Raw genomic sequence first — 19,706 nt, 5'->3', positions numbered from 1 at the left:
AATTGGCCATCTTTGCCCAATGCAATAAGGGGAAGCAGATACGCAATGGACTTGTATGTGTTTCAGGCCACATATAGGCTCTAGGGGTTGGGTCTAGCACTTTTAATTCTCTTATTAGTCCCAATTATTTGTTGATTATCTTGGATTTCCATTATGTAAATGATAGAAATTGTATGCAGATGAGTGGTTGTCTGATTTGGAATTTAGAAGTCATTTCTTTCTCTTATATAATTTCTTTGGCTAGATCTTCCAGTATTATGTTAAATAGTAGCTTTGAGAACAAGCCTCACTGCCTTGCTCTTGACCTTAAAGGGAATGCTTCTAAATTTTCTCCATTAAATATTTTTATTTTGGCTTACTTTTATAAGGTCAGGGGAGTTCCCTTCCATTTCTAGTGTACTGAGTTCTTTAAATCTGAAATCGTCGTTGATATCTATCCATTGCTGTCTTCTATACCTTTTCAGAAAATCACGTAATTTTTCTCTTCTTTAATGTAATTATACTCCTGCACATTCCAGCAGTGAAACATCCTTGAACTCCTAGAATAAAGTCTACTTAGTACATTGTGAGATTATACATAGGTAGATAGATAGAAAGACAGACTTATAAGATTTTTATACCTATGTCTGTAAGTTAAATTGGCCTCTATCACTTTTTTCTTGCACTACCTTTGGCTGGTTGTGATATCTACAGCATATTAGTTTCATAAACATGATGAGCAGCTTTTTCTGTTCTTCTATTCTGTAGAACAACGTATATAAGATTGAGATTATTTGTTCTGAAATTTCAGTAAAATTCACCTGAAAAAATTGGGGTCTAACCCTAAGAACAAGTAGGGGAAAGTAAAGATTGCAAAGAGAAACCTTTACTCTAACCACTCCACCATACATAGGCCCTATCTTGTACATTTCCCTTCATTTACTGGCCCTGCCCAAAGATCTTTGAAAAACTTTAAATTATTGGACTTCTAGACTTTTCGTTGCTGTTTGACACCAAGTTCCATTAACTCCCCTATCACTCTTTTGGCATTGGCAGAGGGGAATGTGGGAGAGGGAGCTATATATAATAACTTGATTTGCCAAATATGACAATTTCTGTTCCATATGACTCGGTTTGCTGATTTAAAGGAACTTTGCAAGAGGAAACACAGGCCTTTAAAAATTTTGTCAATTGCCTTCCTTTGCTCTTACAGCACATTCAGACATTCTTTGCCTTTCAGATGTCATCTGTCTTTCCTGTATGCTCAAAATTCCTTAGAACTTTGGAAAATGTTTCCCTGCTCTACCCACTACAAAGAATGTTAGGCACCTCTCCTCTCTGTTCCCATAGCAGTGATCTGTTTCTAAATCTAAGGCACTGTTGACGAATGTCTGCCTCATTAGATTGCAAGCTTCTTAAAAAGGACTGTGGTTATTTTTACCCCCTCCCAGTATTTAACACAGTGTCTAACATAGAGTAGGAGGCTGTTAAATTGTGTTGAATGATTAACGTAATTACAGAGAATGTTATGAACTAACAGTATCTCATAACAACCCAACATATACTGTCTTGATTATTTTCAGAGAACTTTAGGAGAAGACAGGCAACTATTTTTTTTTTTTTCTTATCATTTGGGCCAACATCACTCAAGTAGTGTGTACAAGCTATGAGTAGGATTTAGGAATCCTGACTACCAAGCAATAGACCTACCCATTAGAGCTCTACCCTTCATACTTCCCCTTACCTGTCAAGTCATAGTTTCAATGCATTTATAACACTATTCTCAACTTTTAAATTTCAAAGAGTCATTTCTGCCTATTTATTCGGCCTTCACCTACTGTGTATCCTGCCAGTAAGTGGGCAGTGACTTTGTGGTTCTGTCCTCATGATGCAAATAGCCAGGCTTGGCTATGCAAGAGATTATAATGCATCAAATTAAAATGAGCCTCAATTAGGCAGCAAGCACATAAGCAAAATGTAGAGCTCATGAGAGCAGGAATGTTTGTCCATTTTGCCCACTGCTTTATCCCTGGTACATAGAACAGTGACTGACAAAAAAATAAGGGCTCTGTAAGTATTTCTTGAATGATGAATGAACGAATGAATGAATTGCTAAGTATAGTGTTCTGATAGTACTATAAACAGTGCATTCTGCTTTATATATGCACTCCTGCAAAATTGAAGCCAATGAAATATTTAAGTAGAGTTTATTATTCACGATACACCTTGATACCCCTTGTTAGGCATTGCATCAATCCTATGAGCTAACCTATTTCTTAAGGCTGGCTTCCTGAGTATGCAACTTATGCAATCACATAGCATCTAGTTCTTAGAAGGGTCCCATGCTTGGTTTAAGGCTCTGCTGTTGCTATCTTAAAATACAGCCCCATATTTTCATTTTGCTCTAGGTTCCACACGTCAAACAGCCAGTCCTGCTAGTCCTGAATACCTTTCCATTTGAGTTTGGCACCCTTGAAGTTATAACTCATCTACAGGTAAATTCTCTTGGCAAGTCCCCTGCCTGAGATGTGGGGCAGGCAGCAGCTAACCTGGAATGCCCACATATTACAGCTTGGGCTGGGGCTCTAAATTCAGGCTGGCAATCCCATAGTAGTAGTATCAGTTCTCCTAACCACTCCTCCAAGGGAAATTTGTGTATCATTTAGACCATAAATAGACAAAAAGCATTCCTAAATGTCATAATGAATAAAATATTCCTTTATTACACTAAAGAGCCACTTATTTTATAGAGCTTCCATTGTCCACAATGCTGATGCTAATAGCCAAGAGAGAGCTTGTCCACATTTTCCAAGTGACTGAACTTTACATGTATCCAGATTCTCTACCGAAGTCTGGTTGTCCTAGGGCTGAAGTGAAAGATCTTTGTTTTTGACCACTTGGTGATCCTTGGTTTAAAGTCCCTGTGTCTGTGGAAGTAAGGAGATTGTCTAGCACCTCTGGCTTTAAAGCAGTCACCCTAGTCAAGTTCAGGCTCTTCATCAGAGACACTTCTCATTTAGCTAGTGTCTTTTCATTTGGAATAGATATGGTCATGGCTTGAGGGAAATGACTCTGTGACCATTAATGTTTGTACATTAGTTACACACTTATTATCTACCCATCTATGACTTGCAGGGCTTGAACATCCATGTCAGACATGATTTGGTACTGCATTAGGCACTGGTGTTGGAGACAGCATTCTGAACAACCTTATTTCCTTCCCACTCTTGTGAGTCCCTTTGGCATTTAATCTTTAATAACAACAACCTTTGATTGCCTCAATTTTCATCTCTGGTCCAGCATTTTTTCTGCAGCACTAATTGTTCAACTATCACTCTAAGCTCACACTCTTTGACCACTTAATGATAATCTTTGTCTGTGTACCCTGAAACCTAACTTCTAATCTGTTAAAGAATAGTTGCAGATAATTCTTCTCTATTGCTTTCAAAGTATTACTTCAGACTATACTTATCTTCTTTATAGATTACAAATGTTTTCAGTAAAATTTCAATCTTAGTTCTAAAGCAGGAGTGTCCAATCTTTTGGCTTCCCTGGGCCATACTGGAAGAATTGGACCACACATAAAATACACTAACACAAAGATAGCTGATGAGCCAAAAAAAAAAAAAAAATTGCAAAATAACTCTTGTAACGTTTTAAGAAAGTTTACAAATTTGTGTTGGGTAGCATTCAAAGCCGTCCTGGGCCACATGCAGCCCACGAGCTGCAGGTTGGACAAGCTTGTTCTAAAGTAATTGTTTTCTTATGTAGCTATTTTATTACTTATTTCTACACAACAAACTTTTTTGCTGCTCTTTTTCATTTCGTTTCTGCTGAATACAGCTCTTAAAATTTAGAGCAGCAATATCAGATTCTTGGGAAATAACTTTCAAAGCAAACACTTGTTTACTGAACTCGTGATCATTTGGTATACATGACTCCTTTCTATGATTTCAGTTTGCCTTGGAAATGCCTGTTCATCATAGCAAAAGCGAAGAACTCCACAAGTCATTTTTGTTTCTAATTCAATTATACACACAGATATTTTATTTATTGAACATCAGACACTGTCCTAGGCACTTTAGCCTATGATGGTTAATTTTATGTGTCAACTTGACTGGGCCATGGGGTGACCAGAATTTGGTCAAACATTATTCTGGGTGTGTCAGTGAAGGTGTTTTGGAATATGATTAACATTTAAATTGGTAGACTAAGTAAAGCAGATTGTGCTTACTCACATGAGTGGGCCTCATCCAATCAGTTGAAGCCCTGAGTAGAACAAAAAGGGTGACCCTCCTTTGAGTAAGAAAGAATTCCCCCTGCCAGAATACCTTCAAACTGAGACACTGGCTCTTCCTGAGTCTCAAGCCTGCCAGCTTTTGAATGGAAACTGTACCATTGGCTCTCTTGGTTCTCAGGCCTTTGAACTCAGCCTAGAACTAAACCCAGCTCTCTTGGATCTCCAGCTTGCTGACTCAGATCTTGGGACTTGTCCACCTACATAACCACATGAGCCAATTTCTTATAATACATTTATTTGTGCATATATATTCATATATGTGTGTGTGTGTGTGTATATACACACATATATATATAAAATACACATACATACATACCCTACTGATATCTGTACACCTTGCTCCCTTACTTCCTGAGATTCTCACTCAAATGTCATATTCTCAGTAAGGCCTACTCTGGCCACCTTATGTAAAACTACAAACTTCCCTCACACTCCCTAGTACTTTTTCCTGCTTTATTTTTTTCCTCCTTAGCACACGTTATCTAACATACTATGTATTTTACTGATTGATTTTGTTTCTTTTCTGGATACTTCACTAGAATGTAAACTCTATAAGGGCAGATATTTTTGTTTTGTTTTTTTTTTACTTCTGTCTCCCCAGCACTACAGTACCTAGCACATATTGTTGAATAAATGAATAAATGACCACATTATTTTCATTTGCATCCAAGCGAGTTGCACTAAATGTGCATTTCAGTTGCACTGAAAAATTTGGACTCTTGATTCAAAAGGGTATCTGCAACAGATCTCCTTCTGTCTGGTGTCTATCAAACATCTCAACAGCTTCTTCAGAAGATAATCATACTGCTGTCTTGATAAATCTTGCAATGCACACGTTGTGGATCTTACCTACAGCAAGCATTTTCAATTGTGGGGCTTTGTGCTTTGTTGGCTCAAATGACACCTCCTACAACAGAGCAAATATGGAGATGTGTACATTTCCCAGGCATGGTGCCTTTATGAACCTCCATTTGACAAGAACTCTTTTATTCTCATTATATCTGCAAGCTCTGGATCTATCCAAAGTTTTTGTAATAAGAGCTTTTTCTTTTCTGATCACCAAAAACCAAGACTTCTTCCCTCAAAATTGCAATCTATTCATATCATAACTGAATCCTGAGAAACTTGAGTGTCCTCCCCTTTCAGTTCTTCTCATTCTCCAAGCGACTACTAGTCTGGGAAAGGTGCCCCTGTGAAGTGCTCCCATAGACTTGATACTCTTTTTATCATAGCCCTGCCATTACTTCTTTACCTGGCTTCCTCTCCAGCTGTACTGTGAGCTCCATCAAGGCAGGGCCAAGTCTGTCTTGCTCATGACTCTATCTCCAAGCACACAGAGTGCATGGCACATAACAGGAACTCAATAAATGTTTGCCAAATGAATGAGTAACAAGCCCAGGTAAACTTGAGTCTCACATATTTCCAAAGAAAAAAGTGAATCATAGGACATGATTTTAAAAATAAGCATAATAAATTCATATATATCACAGAACGCAATTATTTAAAAAGAAAACACAAGATAACAGTATTTAGCACTAGTGAAATTATGATTTTTTTCCTTTATCCTATATTTTCTTCTTTACCAAATTTCCTATAATAATTGTATTTTACTTTTATAGTGGGAAAAGTAATACTATAAATTATAAAATAAAAAACCCTACAAATTATCTTCACCTCTTTTCCTCAAAATAAACGAAGTACCATACACTGCAACATATGATCATTGGGGTTTTTCTCTCTGCTTGCTGACAGGTGAATAACAATATGGAACATATGTCTTATTTAGTACCAACAGAAGTATACCTTGATACAATAACCCAAGTTGGAAAAATCATGTAACTTTTTAGGATCTGAAATGCCACCAGTGTTTTAGGCATGTTTTTAAAGATTCTGTAGGAACCGTTTTTAATGAAAAGAATTCAGATTCTGGTTTGATGCATGAAAACAGAACTCAATTTTATTTCACGTTTGAAAGTAAACATGACAAAAATAAGAACCAATTTTTAACTTTCCAAAATGCTTCATGAGGTTTGGATGGCTGAGACAGTCCCCTCTGCTCTGAATGGTTTGTGTTGTCTCGAGGGGAAAATAATGCTATGGGAGAAAAGTAAAGTGGGGTTAAACAACTTGAAAAGACTAGTATTCACACATCACACTTTGTCATAAAAGGAAGTCCCTGCAACAAAATTATCAAATTCTTTATAGTGAATGTTATGATTAACTTATGTATTTTCAGTTTGCCAGTACATCATCTTCTGTTCTGCGAGACATACATATAAAATAGATTAGAGCAAATATCATTAGAGAGATAATTTCTGAATAACAAAGTTAACTTCCATGTCTCAGTGAATGGTCCACAGAAACCAAGTTTTGTTAGTCTAGTTATAATGTTATATATGTATATATGTGTGTTTACATGTGTACATATGCACACATGTATTGCATCAAACTGATACAAGGAAATATATTCATATGAATAATAATACAAGGCATTATTATAGTAATATATATTTATGTGTTAGCTTAAGTAAATATGTATCAAATATACATATATGATACCTTATATAAAGATTTTCTTTTTTTTCTTCTGAGATAAATTGCTTTTCCTATTCATCAAATCAACCTTCTCATTCTGAAGATTGGTGAAATGAAGCCCACGAAAGTTAAACGACTTGCTCAAGCATACACTGTAAATAATGGCAGAACTGGGACTAAAGCCAGAGTCTCCTGACACGGAATTCAGTGATCTGTTATTCCATTCCTTTGCCTCTCTGTAACTTAACACCTTAATTTTGGGTAGTGCTTTGCAATTTTCAAAACATTTTCACATACATTATATTGTTTAAGTTACACAAAAAATCTAAGATGATGGTATCAAGGAACTGAAAGGTTAATTTCACTGCCTATGGAAACACTACTAGTTAATGACCTGGGTCTCCTTACTCCCAGTCCCTGAGATACAGCTTTGTTTCTCACCAACCATTTTATTCTTACTTGGTCCTTCACAGTTATTTTGGGAGGAGGACACCCAAGTCAAGGCTAGGGGTCTATAAGCCTGTACAAGTGTAACTTGTACAAAGTAGTCCCTAGTATATGATTCTGGGATCCCTCTCTCAACCTCTTCTAACACTACATCATGAAGGTTTGAAGAACAGGTAGCTGAGACTAACAGGTAAGATCCAGGATTCAATCTCAGCTCTGTCAGACTCCTAAGGCCATGCTCCTTCCACTGGATATGTGATGTGGTCACATATGAGGACTGTGGCCTTCATTATTTACCAAGGGTGTCTATCAGGGAGCCATAGAGTCAGAGTGGGCAGGTTCAACTTCTTTTCTCCCTCTGAAAAGCTGACCTGTGTATACCATATAATGTGGCACTCAAAACAATTTGGCACATTTCTTATCCATTTTCCTACCATCTCAATATCTCTAGTGATAAATATTTGTTCAGAAGCTGCCCCTCCTGTGATCCAAACATTTGTGTGGTTAAAAAAATGTTTCAGTCAAACCAAGATGATGGTAGAAATATAAAGCTAACAAGAATCAGAGATTGAGCACTTCAACTTTAAATCCTATTGTCAATTACCTTTGGTCTCTTGCTACTCTTCACCATGTTCCTCATCTCCTCTTGCTGCTCTCTGTAACATTTTAGACTTCCTCTTTCGTTTCCTTCTTTGTTTCTTCAAACCCGTTACAACTCTGCTGACCTTCCTTCGTAAATAATTGGCCCATTTGCTGTAATATAAGAAGTTCAAGTGAAACCCTATTTCTCGTTAGTGACAGAATAATAATGGGAGGTTATAAGGAAAAAATATTTGCCCAGATAACTATACTCTCTCACTTGATATTTTTAACTCACCAGATTTAATAAATCTGACAGAAATTATTCCACTTGGCTTGCTCATATTGATCATCATAACCATCACTATTATTCTCTATACAGTCATTTTGATTATGTGACCTTTTGTAACAGAAATGCTCTCCCACTTCCCTGTGCTAACATCAATGTTACCCACTCTTTAACAGTAAGCATAGATATTATCTTGTCTAGGAAGCCTTCTCTTCCACTCCTAGTTTAGAGGGATTCCTTCCTCCTATGAACTTCAAATCTACATAGTAATGGCTCACATTATATTAGCATTGACAATTTTCAAAGCACTTTCACTTACTCCTGTTGTCATTGGGTATACAATCTCGTACCTCCTTGTATTTGTGTGGACAGTTGGTAAAGGGGCACTTGAGAGGCTACCACATGCCAAGAACTTCACTAAGTGCTTTATATACTTTCTCATTAAATCCTCCAATAACCCTAGAATGTGTGTTTCCTATTTTGCAAATGATTAAACTGGGGCTTAAAGAGGTAAGATAATTCACCCAAGGTCACAGATAACTAGTAATGGAGATGCCAGGATTTAAAGGTAGGTCTGTCTGACTCTAAAGTACAAGCTTTTTCCATTAGACCACTTTGCAGTGTTCATGAATAATGGCTAGTAGCAGGTATGATAAACTTCCTATGTGCCAAGGCCTGTATATAAGCATGTCATGTGCATGATCTCATTTAATCTTCATAACGACTTGATGAGGCAGGTATTATTTCTATCATTCCCATTTTTCATATGGGGAAACTGAGGCACCAAGAGGGAAAGTAACTTGTCGAGGTCACCAAACTACTCAGTAGTAGAAGCAGGATTCAAATCCAGATCTACCTAAATCTAAAGTACAATCTCTCTCCTACTACACTAACCTGTCTCATTCTCTCCTCAAAGCTTGTAAATTCCTTCAGACTGGAACCTCACCTTATCACTTTTTATATCCCACAGAGGAAATGGAAATGTTTGTTGATTTTTATCAAGAAATGTTTGTTGATTTTTATGCTTATAGGGCTTTTACTTTCTAAAGAACTAAACATAAGCCAAGAAGAAAAAAATAGTAATGTTCATGGCAGAGTTAAGCAAAGAGAAAAATCCAAAGATAGAAAAAAAGAGAGAAAGATTTGCACACAATATGATGAAGAGGTAATGACAGATAAATAATCCTATCCTCAGCTCAAGCTAGGTAGCATACAGAAGAAGATACAAGGACATTGTAAGTGCTACTTAGCTGTACAGAAAAACAAGGTTCTGAGCATGTGGGTCCCAGAGATACATAAGTCTGCCTTTGAAATTATGACTTTGAAGATAATACTAACTTTTCTACCCTAAAACTGTATTACTGGGTTGACACTGAGCTCCACTAGGTTAGACAAATGTGGAACAAAGAAATTCTTTCCCAATTTATCATAAAAATGTCTCCTGGCATAAATGAAATGGTAAGTGAAGGCAAAAAATATATTTATATGATTTATCTATGGCCTGTTTATGTTGCCATGTTGTTACCTGCAGTCTAAAAAAATAATAACTGAAAGAACTACACAGTTCTCAGTCCCTTGGGGCCAGATGTGTTTGAGAATGCAGATTATTTTGGATTTTAGAAAGGTAATATGACATCATATATTGAATATTACATGACATTCCCATGGGGTCTGGGGTAGCATCTCATAATCAAACACAGTAACATTTCTGCAACAAAATATATGAATATTCACTCTAAGATTTAAATAATGACTAGAAGGAATCTCAGTCCAGATTTGTCACAAAATGAATAAAACAAAATTTTTAGGTTTGCAGAAATTTTTGAATTTCAGGATTTTAGAGAAGAAACTGAGAACTTATGCTTTTTTCTAATGCTGTGATGTCAATATATCCTATTTTATATAATTAAAATGACTATGTCTTCTTTATCCACAGATTTATTTTAAATTTGGTCATGTACATTTCACCTTAATTATCAACATAAAAGCAACACGGCCTTATTATTTCAAAACCGGCCTAGGTTTCAGAGGACTTGGTTTTTGTTCAGCCTCATCACTAACTGGCTATATGACTAACATTTACTACTGAGATCCAAGGTTAGCTATTCCACCTAACATCCAGTGAAAATGCCCAAGGGAGAGAGTAGGAGTGAAATGATTTTTCAGTGTACTAGAGGTGATTTTCTTCTTTTCATATGAAGTGTTATATATCATGGCCAGCATACTCACACTGAAAAGGTCAATTTCTTGCACACTCATTCACTCACTGATATATTTGCTCATTTATTAAATAAGCATTATTCTAAGTACTAGAGACATAAACATGAATAAGATATGGTACCTGTCCTTGAGGAGCTTAAAATTTAGAAGGGAAAGTAGATATACAAACAATATTACATTGAGATAAGTTCAAGTAGAGGTAATCAGAGATTGGTAGAAGGCAGACAAGAAGAAGCCTGACCCATTGTGCGCAGGAGGTTTGGAGTAAGCTTCCTAGAAGAGGTGACATCTAAGATGAGACCTGTAGCCTGAGTAGAGAGAGCCAGATAAAGAAAAGTGGAGGTGGGGAGATGCATAAGAGCATTTCAGTTAGCAGATACACTTTATGAGAATCAGAGTGGCAAGATGGCATGTTGTTTGTAAACATCAAGTAGAGTAGCATGGCTGGAAATGTTAAGTGAGCTCACTGGAAATTTCTAATGACACAGGTCCACATAGTTGTGGGACATTTTTTTCTTCTAAAAATTCCCAGGAGCCTAGATCTAAGAGCAGAGAAGTGGTATGGATTCAGTTTCAATGAAACAAGGGGACCGGAAACAAGAATGGATTAAAGTACTAGACAACGGGATCCAGGCTGGATTTTTAAAAAAAGCAGATGATGTTAGGAAGATGGCAGACCAGGAGAAAAAAGAGAGTTAAAGAGGCTGGAGGCAAAAAAAAAAGCAGAGAAAAAGCTAGAGGCCAAGGAACCTATGGTCAAAGAGTAGGATTTTGAACTTTAAGATTTCAGAGACTCAGAGGTTCAATTTTTAGTGAATAACAATGTTCAAGATGTGGGCATGAAACTCGGTGGCCAACGATGAGTAAAGGGGCAATTCCTCAGAATTGAGTACATCAGGCAACTCTGAGGCTAGGGGCTCAAAGAAACAAAAACATACATCACTGAAGAAATTTGTTGGGTGTTTTGGAACCTCAAGAGTTTAACATAACTGATCAGAAAGAAAGAAATGGCCTGAGGACAGAGCAAGACGGCAGAATAGAAGACTCTAACAATTATCCCCATCCTACCCCACCATAGGAACACCAAATTTAACAACTATCTAAACAGAAAAAAAAAAAAAAAAAAGCACCTTCATAAGAATCAAAAATCAGGGGAGCACTCAGAGTACTTGCTTTTACCTTCATATAGCTGAAAGAAGTACTAACGAAAGTATGAAAGACTGTCTTGAATTGCCAATGCCACCTCTCCCCTACCCCCAGCAGTGGCTGCATGGCACAGAAAAAGAATCTGTGCACTTGGGAGAGAAAGAGTGCAGCAATTGTGAGACATTACATTGAACTCAGAGCTGCCCTGTCAAAGCAGAAAGCAAAACCAGGCTAAACTCAGCTGATGCCCACTCACAGGGGGACTATTTAAACCAGACCTAGCCAGAGGGGAACCACCCATCCCAGTGGTCAGGATTGAATCTGGCAAGCCTTGTCACTGTGGGCCAAAAGTTCACTGCGGCCCTCAATAATCTTGAAAGGCAGTCTAGGCCACAAGGACTGCAATTCTTAGGTGAGTCCTAGTGCTGAATTGGGCTAAGAATCAGTGGATTTAGGAGGCACACAACCTACTGATACACTAGCCAGGGTGCCTAAGGGAATGCTGGTGCCACCCCTCCCCTAACTCCAGGCTGCAAAACTCACAGCTCCAAAAGAGACTCCTTCCATCTGTTTCAGAAGAGGAAGGGGAAGAGTGAAGATGACTTTGTCTTACATCTTGGATATCAGCTCAGCCACAGTAGGAAAGGGCACCAGTCAGAGTCAAGAGGTCCCCTTTTCATGCCCTAGCTCACAGATGACAGTTCTAGATATACCCTGAACCAGGAGAGAATCTACTGCCTTAAAGGGAAGGATCCAGTTCTGGCAGGACCTGCTGACTGAAAAGCCCTCGGGCCCTGAATAACAAGCAGTGATACCTAGGTAATATGCTGTGAGCCTTGGGTGAGACTTTGAGACTTGCTGAATGCAAGTGTGACTCAGCACATCCTCAGCTGTTGTGGCTACAGGGAGAGACTCCTGCTTGAGAAAAGCAGTGGGAAAAGTAAAGGGAACTTTGTCTTGAACCTTAATTACCAGCTTAGTCACAGGGGAGTAGAGCACCAAGTGGGCTTTTAGGGTACCCAATCCTGGGCCTTGGCTGTTAGATGGCATTTCTGGACCTGCCCTGGGCCAGAGGGGAGCCCACTGCCCTGAAGGGTGGTGAGTTCCAGGCCAGGTAACATTCACCACAAGCAGACAGAAGAGTCCTTGGGCTTTAAGAGAACATTGGCAGTACTCTCAGTGGGCCTGCAGTGGTGGTTGCCACAAGGTAGGGCTTTTCCACCTGTAGAAAGGGGAAGAAACAGTGGGAAGAACTGCATCTTGTGGTGAGTGCCAGATCACCTGCAGTACAACAGAATACTAGGTATATTTCTAAGATTTTGACTCTAGTTCTTGGCTCCTGGAAAGTACCGTTGGACATGCCTGGGGCCTGCAAGAACTCACCACCCTGAAGGAAAAGATACAAGGCTGGCTGGCTTTGCCACCTGCTGTTTACAAACAGCAGTCCCAGTGCCTTGAGCGAACACAGCCAGGTAGTGATTGCAGTGAGCCTTGGACAAGACCTAGTGCTGTGCTGGCTTAAGGTCTGACCTAGTGCTGTCCCAATGGTGGTGGCCTCAGTGGCGTTTGGGTCACCTCACCCCAAATCTCCAGGCAGCTCAGCCCAGAGAGAGAGAGATTCCATTTGATTGGGGAAAAGGAAAGGATGAGAACTACAGCCTCTGATAGTAATCCAGGGAATTATTCTGTTTTTTATCCAAGACCATTAAGGCAATACCTTTACAAGTCTGCAAGAGCCACAGTGTCACTGAATTTGGTATGCCTCCTAATGCAAATACAGCTTAGATAACAACACTCAAGTCCCTCAGAACACCTGGAAATCTGTCCGAAGAAAGATAGGTACAAACAAGCCCAGATAGTGAACAGTACAATGAATACCTAACTCTTCAATGCCCAGACACAGACGAACATTCACAAGCATCAAGACCATCCAGGAAAATGTGAAATCACCAAATGAACTAAATAAGGCACCAGAGACTAATCCTGGAGAAACAGAGACATAGTACCTTTCAGACAAAGAATTCAAAATAGCTGTTTTGAGGAAACACAAAGAAATTCAACAGAACCCAGAAAAGGAATGCAGAATTATATCAGATAAATTGAACAAAGAGGTTGAAATAATTAAAAATAATCAGGCAGAAATTCTGGAGTTAAAAATGCAACCAACATACTGAAGAATGCATCAGAGTTTTTTAATAGCAGATTGATCAAGTAGAATAAACAATTAGTGACCTTGAAGATAGGCTATTTTAAAATACATTAATAGCATTTAAAATGGTCAGAGGAGACAAAAGAAAAAAGAATAAAGAAAACAATGAAACATGCCTACAACATCTAGAAAATAGTCTCAAAAGGGCAAATCTAAGAGTTAGTGGCCTTATAAAGGAGGTAGAGAAGGTGATAGAGGTAAAAGTTTGTTCAAAGTAATAGTAACAGAGGATGTCCCAAATCTAGACAAAGATACCAATATACAAGTACAAGAAGGTTATAGAATACCAGGCAGATTTAACCAAAAGAAGATGACCTCAAGGCATTTAATAATCAAACTTCCAAAGGTCAAGGATGAACAACGGATCCTAAAAGCACTAAGAGATAAGAAACAAATAACACACAATGGAGCCCCAGTCAGTCTGGCAGCAGAGTTACCAGCAGAAGCCTTATGGCCAGGAGAGAGTGGCATGATACATATAAGGTGCTGAAGAAAAAATAAGACATACTACTCCTTCACCCTAGAATAGTATGTCCAACGAAAATATCCTTCAAACATGAAGAAAAATAAAGACTTTCCCAGACAAACAAAAGCTGGGGGATTTCATCAATACCAGATATGTCCTACACAAAATGCTAAATTGAATACTTTGACGAAAAAGAAAAGGATGTCAATGACCAATAATAAATCATCTGAAGGCACAAAACTCACCGGTAACAATAAGTATATAGAAAACCACAAAATATTATAACAATGTAACTGTTGTATAAACCACTCTTAAGTGGAAAGACTAAAAGACGAACCAATCAAAAATATTAACTGCAACAACTCTTCAAAACATAGACTACTATAAGATATAAACAGAAACAACAAAAAGTTTAGAAGTTGGGGGATGAAGCTATCATGTAAAGTTTTTATTAGTTTCCTTTTTCCTTGTTTGTTTATGCAAACAATGTTATGTTGTTATCAGCTTAAAATAATAGGTTATTAGATAGTATTTGCAAGCCTCATGGTAACGTCTAATCAAAAAACATACAATGGATTCACAGAAAATAAAAAGCAAGAAACTAAATCATATCACCAGAGAAAATCACATTCACTAGAGGAAGACAGGAAGGAAGGAAAGTAGAAGGAGAAGACCACAAGGCCACCAGAAAACAAATAACAAAATGGCAGAAGTAAGTCATTACTTACCAATAATAACACTGAATATAAATGGACTATACTCTCCAATCAAAAGACATAGAGTGGCTGAATAGATATAAAGACGAGACCCAATCATCAGTTGCCTACAAGAAACACCCTTCACCTAAAAAGACACATATGGATTGAAAATAAAGGAATGAAAAAAATACATTCCATACCAATGGAAACCAAGACAGAGCAGGAGTAGCTATACTTACATCAGAAAAAAATATATTTCAAAACAAAACTATATGAAGAAACACAGTTCACCCATAAAGACACATATAGACTGAAAATAAAGGAATGAAAAAAGACATTCCATATCAATGAAATCATCAGTTGCCTACAAGAAACACATTTCACCTAGAAAGATACATATAGATTGAAAATAAAAGAATGAAAAAAAGACATTCCATACCAATGGGAACCAAGACAGAGCAGGAGTAGCTATACTTACATCAGAAAAAATACATTTCAAAACAAAACTATATGAAGAGACAGTCACCAAATAATGACAGAGGTCAACTCAGCAATGGAATATAGCAATTGTAAATATATGTGCACCCAACACTGGAGCACCTAGATACATAAAGCAAATAGTATTAGAGCTAAAGATAGAGATAGACCCCAGTACAATAATAGCTAGTGACTTCAATACCCTACTGTCAGCACTGGACAGATCTTCCAGACAGAAAATGAACCAAGTAATATCAGACTTAATCTGCACTGTACACCAAATAGACCTAATAGATATTTAGAGAAAACTTCATACAATGGCTACAGAATACACCTTCTTTCCCCAGCACATGAATTATCCTCAAGGATAGACTGTGTGTTAGGTCACAAAGCAAGCCTTAAAACATTGAAAAAAATTAAAACAATAACAAGCATCTTCTCTCACCACAATGGAATAAAACTAGAAATCAATAACAAGAGGAAATTTGGAAACTATACAAATATATGGAAATTAAACAATATGTTCCTGAATAGCCATGAATCAATGAAGTGATTAAGAAGGAAATTAAAACACTTCTTGAAACAACTGATAATGGACACATGATATACCAAAACCTGGGATACAACAGAAGCAGTACTCAGAGGGAGGATTATAGCTATAAGTACCTACATTAAAAAGAGGAAAAACTTCATATAAACAGTCTAATGATACATCTTAAGTAACCAGAAAAGCAAAATCAAACCAAACCCACAATTAGGAGAACAAAATAATAAAGATGAGAGCAGAAATAAATAAATTTGAAATGAAGAAAATACAAAAGATTAATGAAACAAAAAGTTGTTTTTTAAGAAAGATGAATAAAACTCACAGACCTTTTGCCAGACTAAGCAAACAAGAGAGAATACCCAAATAAGTAAAATCAGAGATAAAAAAGAAGGCATTGTAACTGATACCATAGAAATTCAAAGGTCAATAGTGGCTACTCTGAACAACTATATGCCAATAAATTGGAAAATCCAGAAGAAATGGAAAAATGTCTAGACACATACAACCTAACAAAATTGAACCAGGAAGAAATCCAAAACCTGAGCAGATCAATAACAAGTAATGAGAGCAAAGCTATAACAAAACTCTCCCAGTAAAGAAAAGCCCAGGACCCACGGGCTGGGCACGTTGGCTTCTGTGTGTAAACCCAGCACTTTAGGAGGCCAAGGCAGGTGGATTCCTTGAGCTTAGGAGTTTGAGACCAGCCTGGGCAACATGGTGAAACTTTGTCTCTACCAAATATACAAAAATTAGTTGGGTGTGGTGGCACACGCCTGTGGTCCTGGGTACTCAGGAGACTGAGGTGGGAGGATTGCTGGACCCCAGGAAGTCGAGGCTGCAGTGAGCTATGATTGTGCCACTGCACTCCAGCCTGGGTTACAGAGCGAGAACTTGTCTTTAAAAAAAAAAAAAAATCCCAGGTTTACTTCCATAGAAGCCATCTACATGCTAAGTTTTTACCTGTACCTCTTTTATGGACAATGATTTTCTACCTTAGATACTTGTATATGTCCCTTATTAGATAAACTATGTGTTCCCTGGGAGCACAGAGCATAATCTGATTTGCTTCTTTGTCCTTCACAGCACCTAACACAAGGCCTGGAACACAGATATTATTGAAAGCATTAGAAGTTCTTGAATGATATAATGAAATGAAATAGAGATATTTCAGGAAGATGAGTCTGGCAAGACATTGCAGGATGGATTAGAGGGGGAGTAGCTTAGGAGTCCAGGTGTATGTCCAAACTGGTTTGGCAGGTATCCTTAATTCCTCTTCACCTAAGGCCAATGCCATACATTCCTATTTAAGTACCAAGAAACTTCTCTGGAACCCACCTCCTAGCCATCCTCCAAGCCCCACCTGCAGCCCCATCTCAGATAGTGTCTCTCTTCTAAGAATCTCTTGGATTAGATATATAAGTATGACCTCTCAGCTCTGAAACCTGCCTTTGCTCTTTAGATGCTACCCTTAGTCCCCTTTTGCCCCTCTCCTGAAGCCACTTGCCTAGAACGGGAAAAAGCACTCAAGGCTGGGACTAAATTACAACAATAAAATGGGAGAAGGGACAAATTCCAGACTCATTCCAAAGAAGAACAAAACAACAACAACAACAAAAAATTACAAGAAGAGTAAGTGAAAAAATTATATATTGAGGATAAATGAGAAGAAATAGTCACCAATGACTCTAAGGTTCCAGCTTGGGAAACTAAAGAAATCACTGACAGGAATGGAGAAGTGTCAAGGGGAGATGCTTTAGGAGAAAAAGAAAATGAGTTCACTTTTTCACATGTTGCATTTGAGGTGCTGATAAAACATCTAATTCACGAGCATGACTGGAAATATGGAACAGACAGAGGTGAGGATTTTAGGATTTGGATTTAAGAGTAATTTACCCAGAGACTCTTGGAATACTATGATCAGAAAATACCGTAGAAATTATCTAACTCAAGTCTCTACTATAATTTTGTTAGAAAATCAATACTCAAAGAATTTAAACACATCCATGAAACATGGCAAAAGCAGAATTGGAACACAGATCTTTTAAAATGTCTTCCTCCTATATATTTCTAACATTCTCTGATAAATGAGAGTAAGGCTTTGGGAAATAACCACATTTGGGAGAACAAAGAAAAGCAGACTGAGATGGATCAAAATTTTAAGAGGAACAATGAAATCCAAGAGGGGAAAATTTCAAGAAGGGAGCAGTCAACAGTGTACTCTGTGACAAAAACATCTAATTGAATGGGAATTGAGAAAAGGCCACTTCATTTTGCAATGAAGTTATTAGTTACTTGGCAACAGAATGTTCCTTTTAATAGTACCTACTATGCCAGAGTTCTCTAAAATGCTGTCCTTGGAGTCCTTGCAATGGGAACACCTCAGACATACGATCCGCATATAATGAGGTTTTCTTATTATTTCAGTAATTAAATTACTCTGAACAGCGTCCAAGAAGAACCAGCTTTATACAAATTTCAAACCTATAGTGACTCATGTTAGAACAGAGTTACAGTTTGCTCACATTCTCATCTGACATATTTTATCAAAGTTCTTAGAGGCTAGTCATACTTTTCAAAATTTATAGATTTTATTTCCTTCCTCTGAATCCAGATGTATATAATCCTAGGAACTTCAAACTTTCCAGTAGTTCACTAATTACTGCATAAAGTTTTTCAAAATAACATTACTAATTATATTGTACAGTATAATGAGACATGCAAACGTGGGAAATTGAAAGTGTAAATGCCTATTTTTTAAATTCAATGGGTGATGATTTTAAGGCAGTTTTTGACACATTTATTCCCAGTTCTTTACCTCTCATTGTAAGAAAATAAGTGGCACTAAGACTATTGGCATAATGAAAACCAAATTATAATACAGGGAATCATGCAGCAGGATTTGTCTAAATGTAGAAATTTTCAGTAACAGCCATCTGGCAAGTAGCAACATTGAAAGTGTATGGGGGATGTGCTTTTTACATCATCTGTGTATCAGATGATCTGCAATCTTTAAAAAAAATAGACATTTTATTAGTTGAAAGAAAATACAGTTTTGTCATTTTCAGACTAAGTTCTGAATTCTGTCTTAATTTAAAGTTACAAATTCAATCTGATAGGAAGAAAAAGAACATGAAAATGCACTTCATCTGAATGTAACAGGTATGGTATTATAATGTTTAAATTTTCCACCTTACCAAAGCTACAGACACACTCAAGTATCATATCACTACATAATCCACAGATGTTTAAATGGTATATACACACAGATTTAAACTTCATCTAAAAGCAGATAAAGATTAGAAACCGAATTAGAAACTGCACTTGAGACTACTGTCACTGGCTACAGTAATAGCTGTTATAAAAACAATTCAGCCACCTCCCTTTTTCTCCTCCCCTTAGAATCCCTCTTCCCTGCTTCCTTTTGTTGCTATCCACTTGATCTTTTCCTTCCTTCTCCTCTAAGCGAAGGCTTAAGCCTACTAGTGGCACTTATACCTAATGAAGCTTCTGATCCCTATTAATTAGGATAAAAATAGATCTTACATAACCTTGAGGACGCAATAAATTTCAAAACACATCTTATATGTTAGTTTAATATAGTTATTAGTAAATTCTTAGAAAGTTTTTCACTAAGGCTCTCTGCTTCCTTTTGTATGTGCACCCAGTTCAAGCCCGCTTGAGTCCTCTGTATACCGGGTTCATATCACACTAGAACTCAAGTCAACTAGAAGTAAACTACAGATTCATTTATAGATTATTCCAGTGGAAAAATTAAGCCCTATCTGCTCAGAAGTGAAATCAGTTAAGGTGTCTA

At 37.4% G+C, this 19,706-nt stretch overlaps 1 protein-coding gene across 1 annotated transcript in view; it reads right to left on the bottom strand.

Moving 5' to 3' along the window:
* Positions 1–6,209: 6,209 nt before the first annotated feature.
* The window catches only part of FMR1NB (FMR1 neighbor), a 46,491-nt gene continuing 32,994 nt past the window's right edge, over positions 6,210–19,706 (bottom strand). Inside the window, exons 5-6 of the mRNA XM_025373153.1 lie at positions 7,866–8,014; positions 6,210–6,373 (exon numbers count right to left, since the gene is read on the bottom strand). Of these exons, the coding sequence (XP_025228938.1) occupies positions 7,879–8,014 (136 nt within the window). The 3' untranslated portion in view covers positions 6,210–6,373; positions 7,866–7,878. The remainder of the gene's footprint in view (positions 6,374–7,865; positions 8,015–19,706) is intronic.

The sequence above is a fragment of the Theropithecus gelada genome, chromosome X (genome assembly GCF_003255815.1).
Source record: "Theropithecus gelada isolate Dixy chromosome X, Tgel_1.0, whole genome shotgun sequence".
NCBI lineage: Eukaryota > Metazoa > Chordata > Mammalia > Primates > Cercopithecidae > Theropithecus > Theropithecus gelada.
This window is presented reverse-complemented; position numbering and strand designations above follow the sequence as displayed.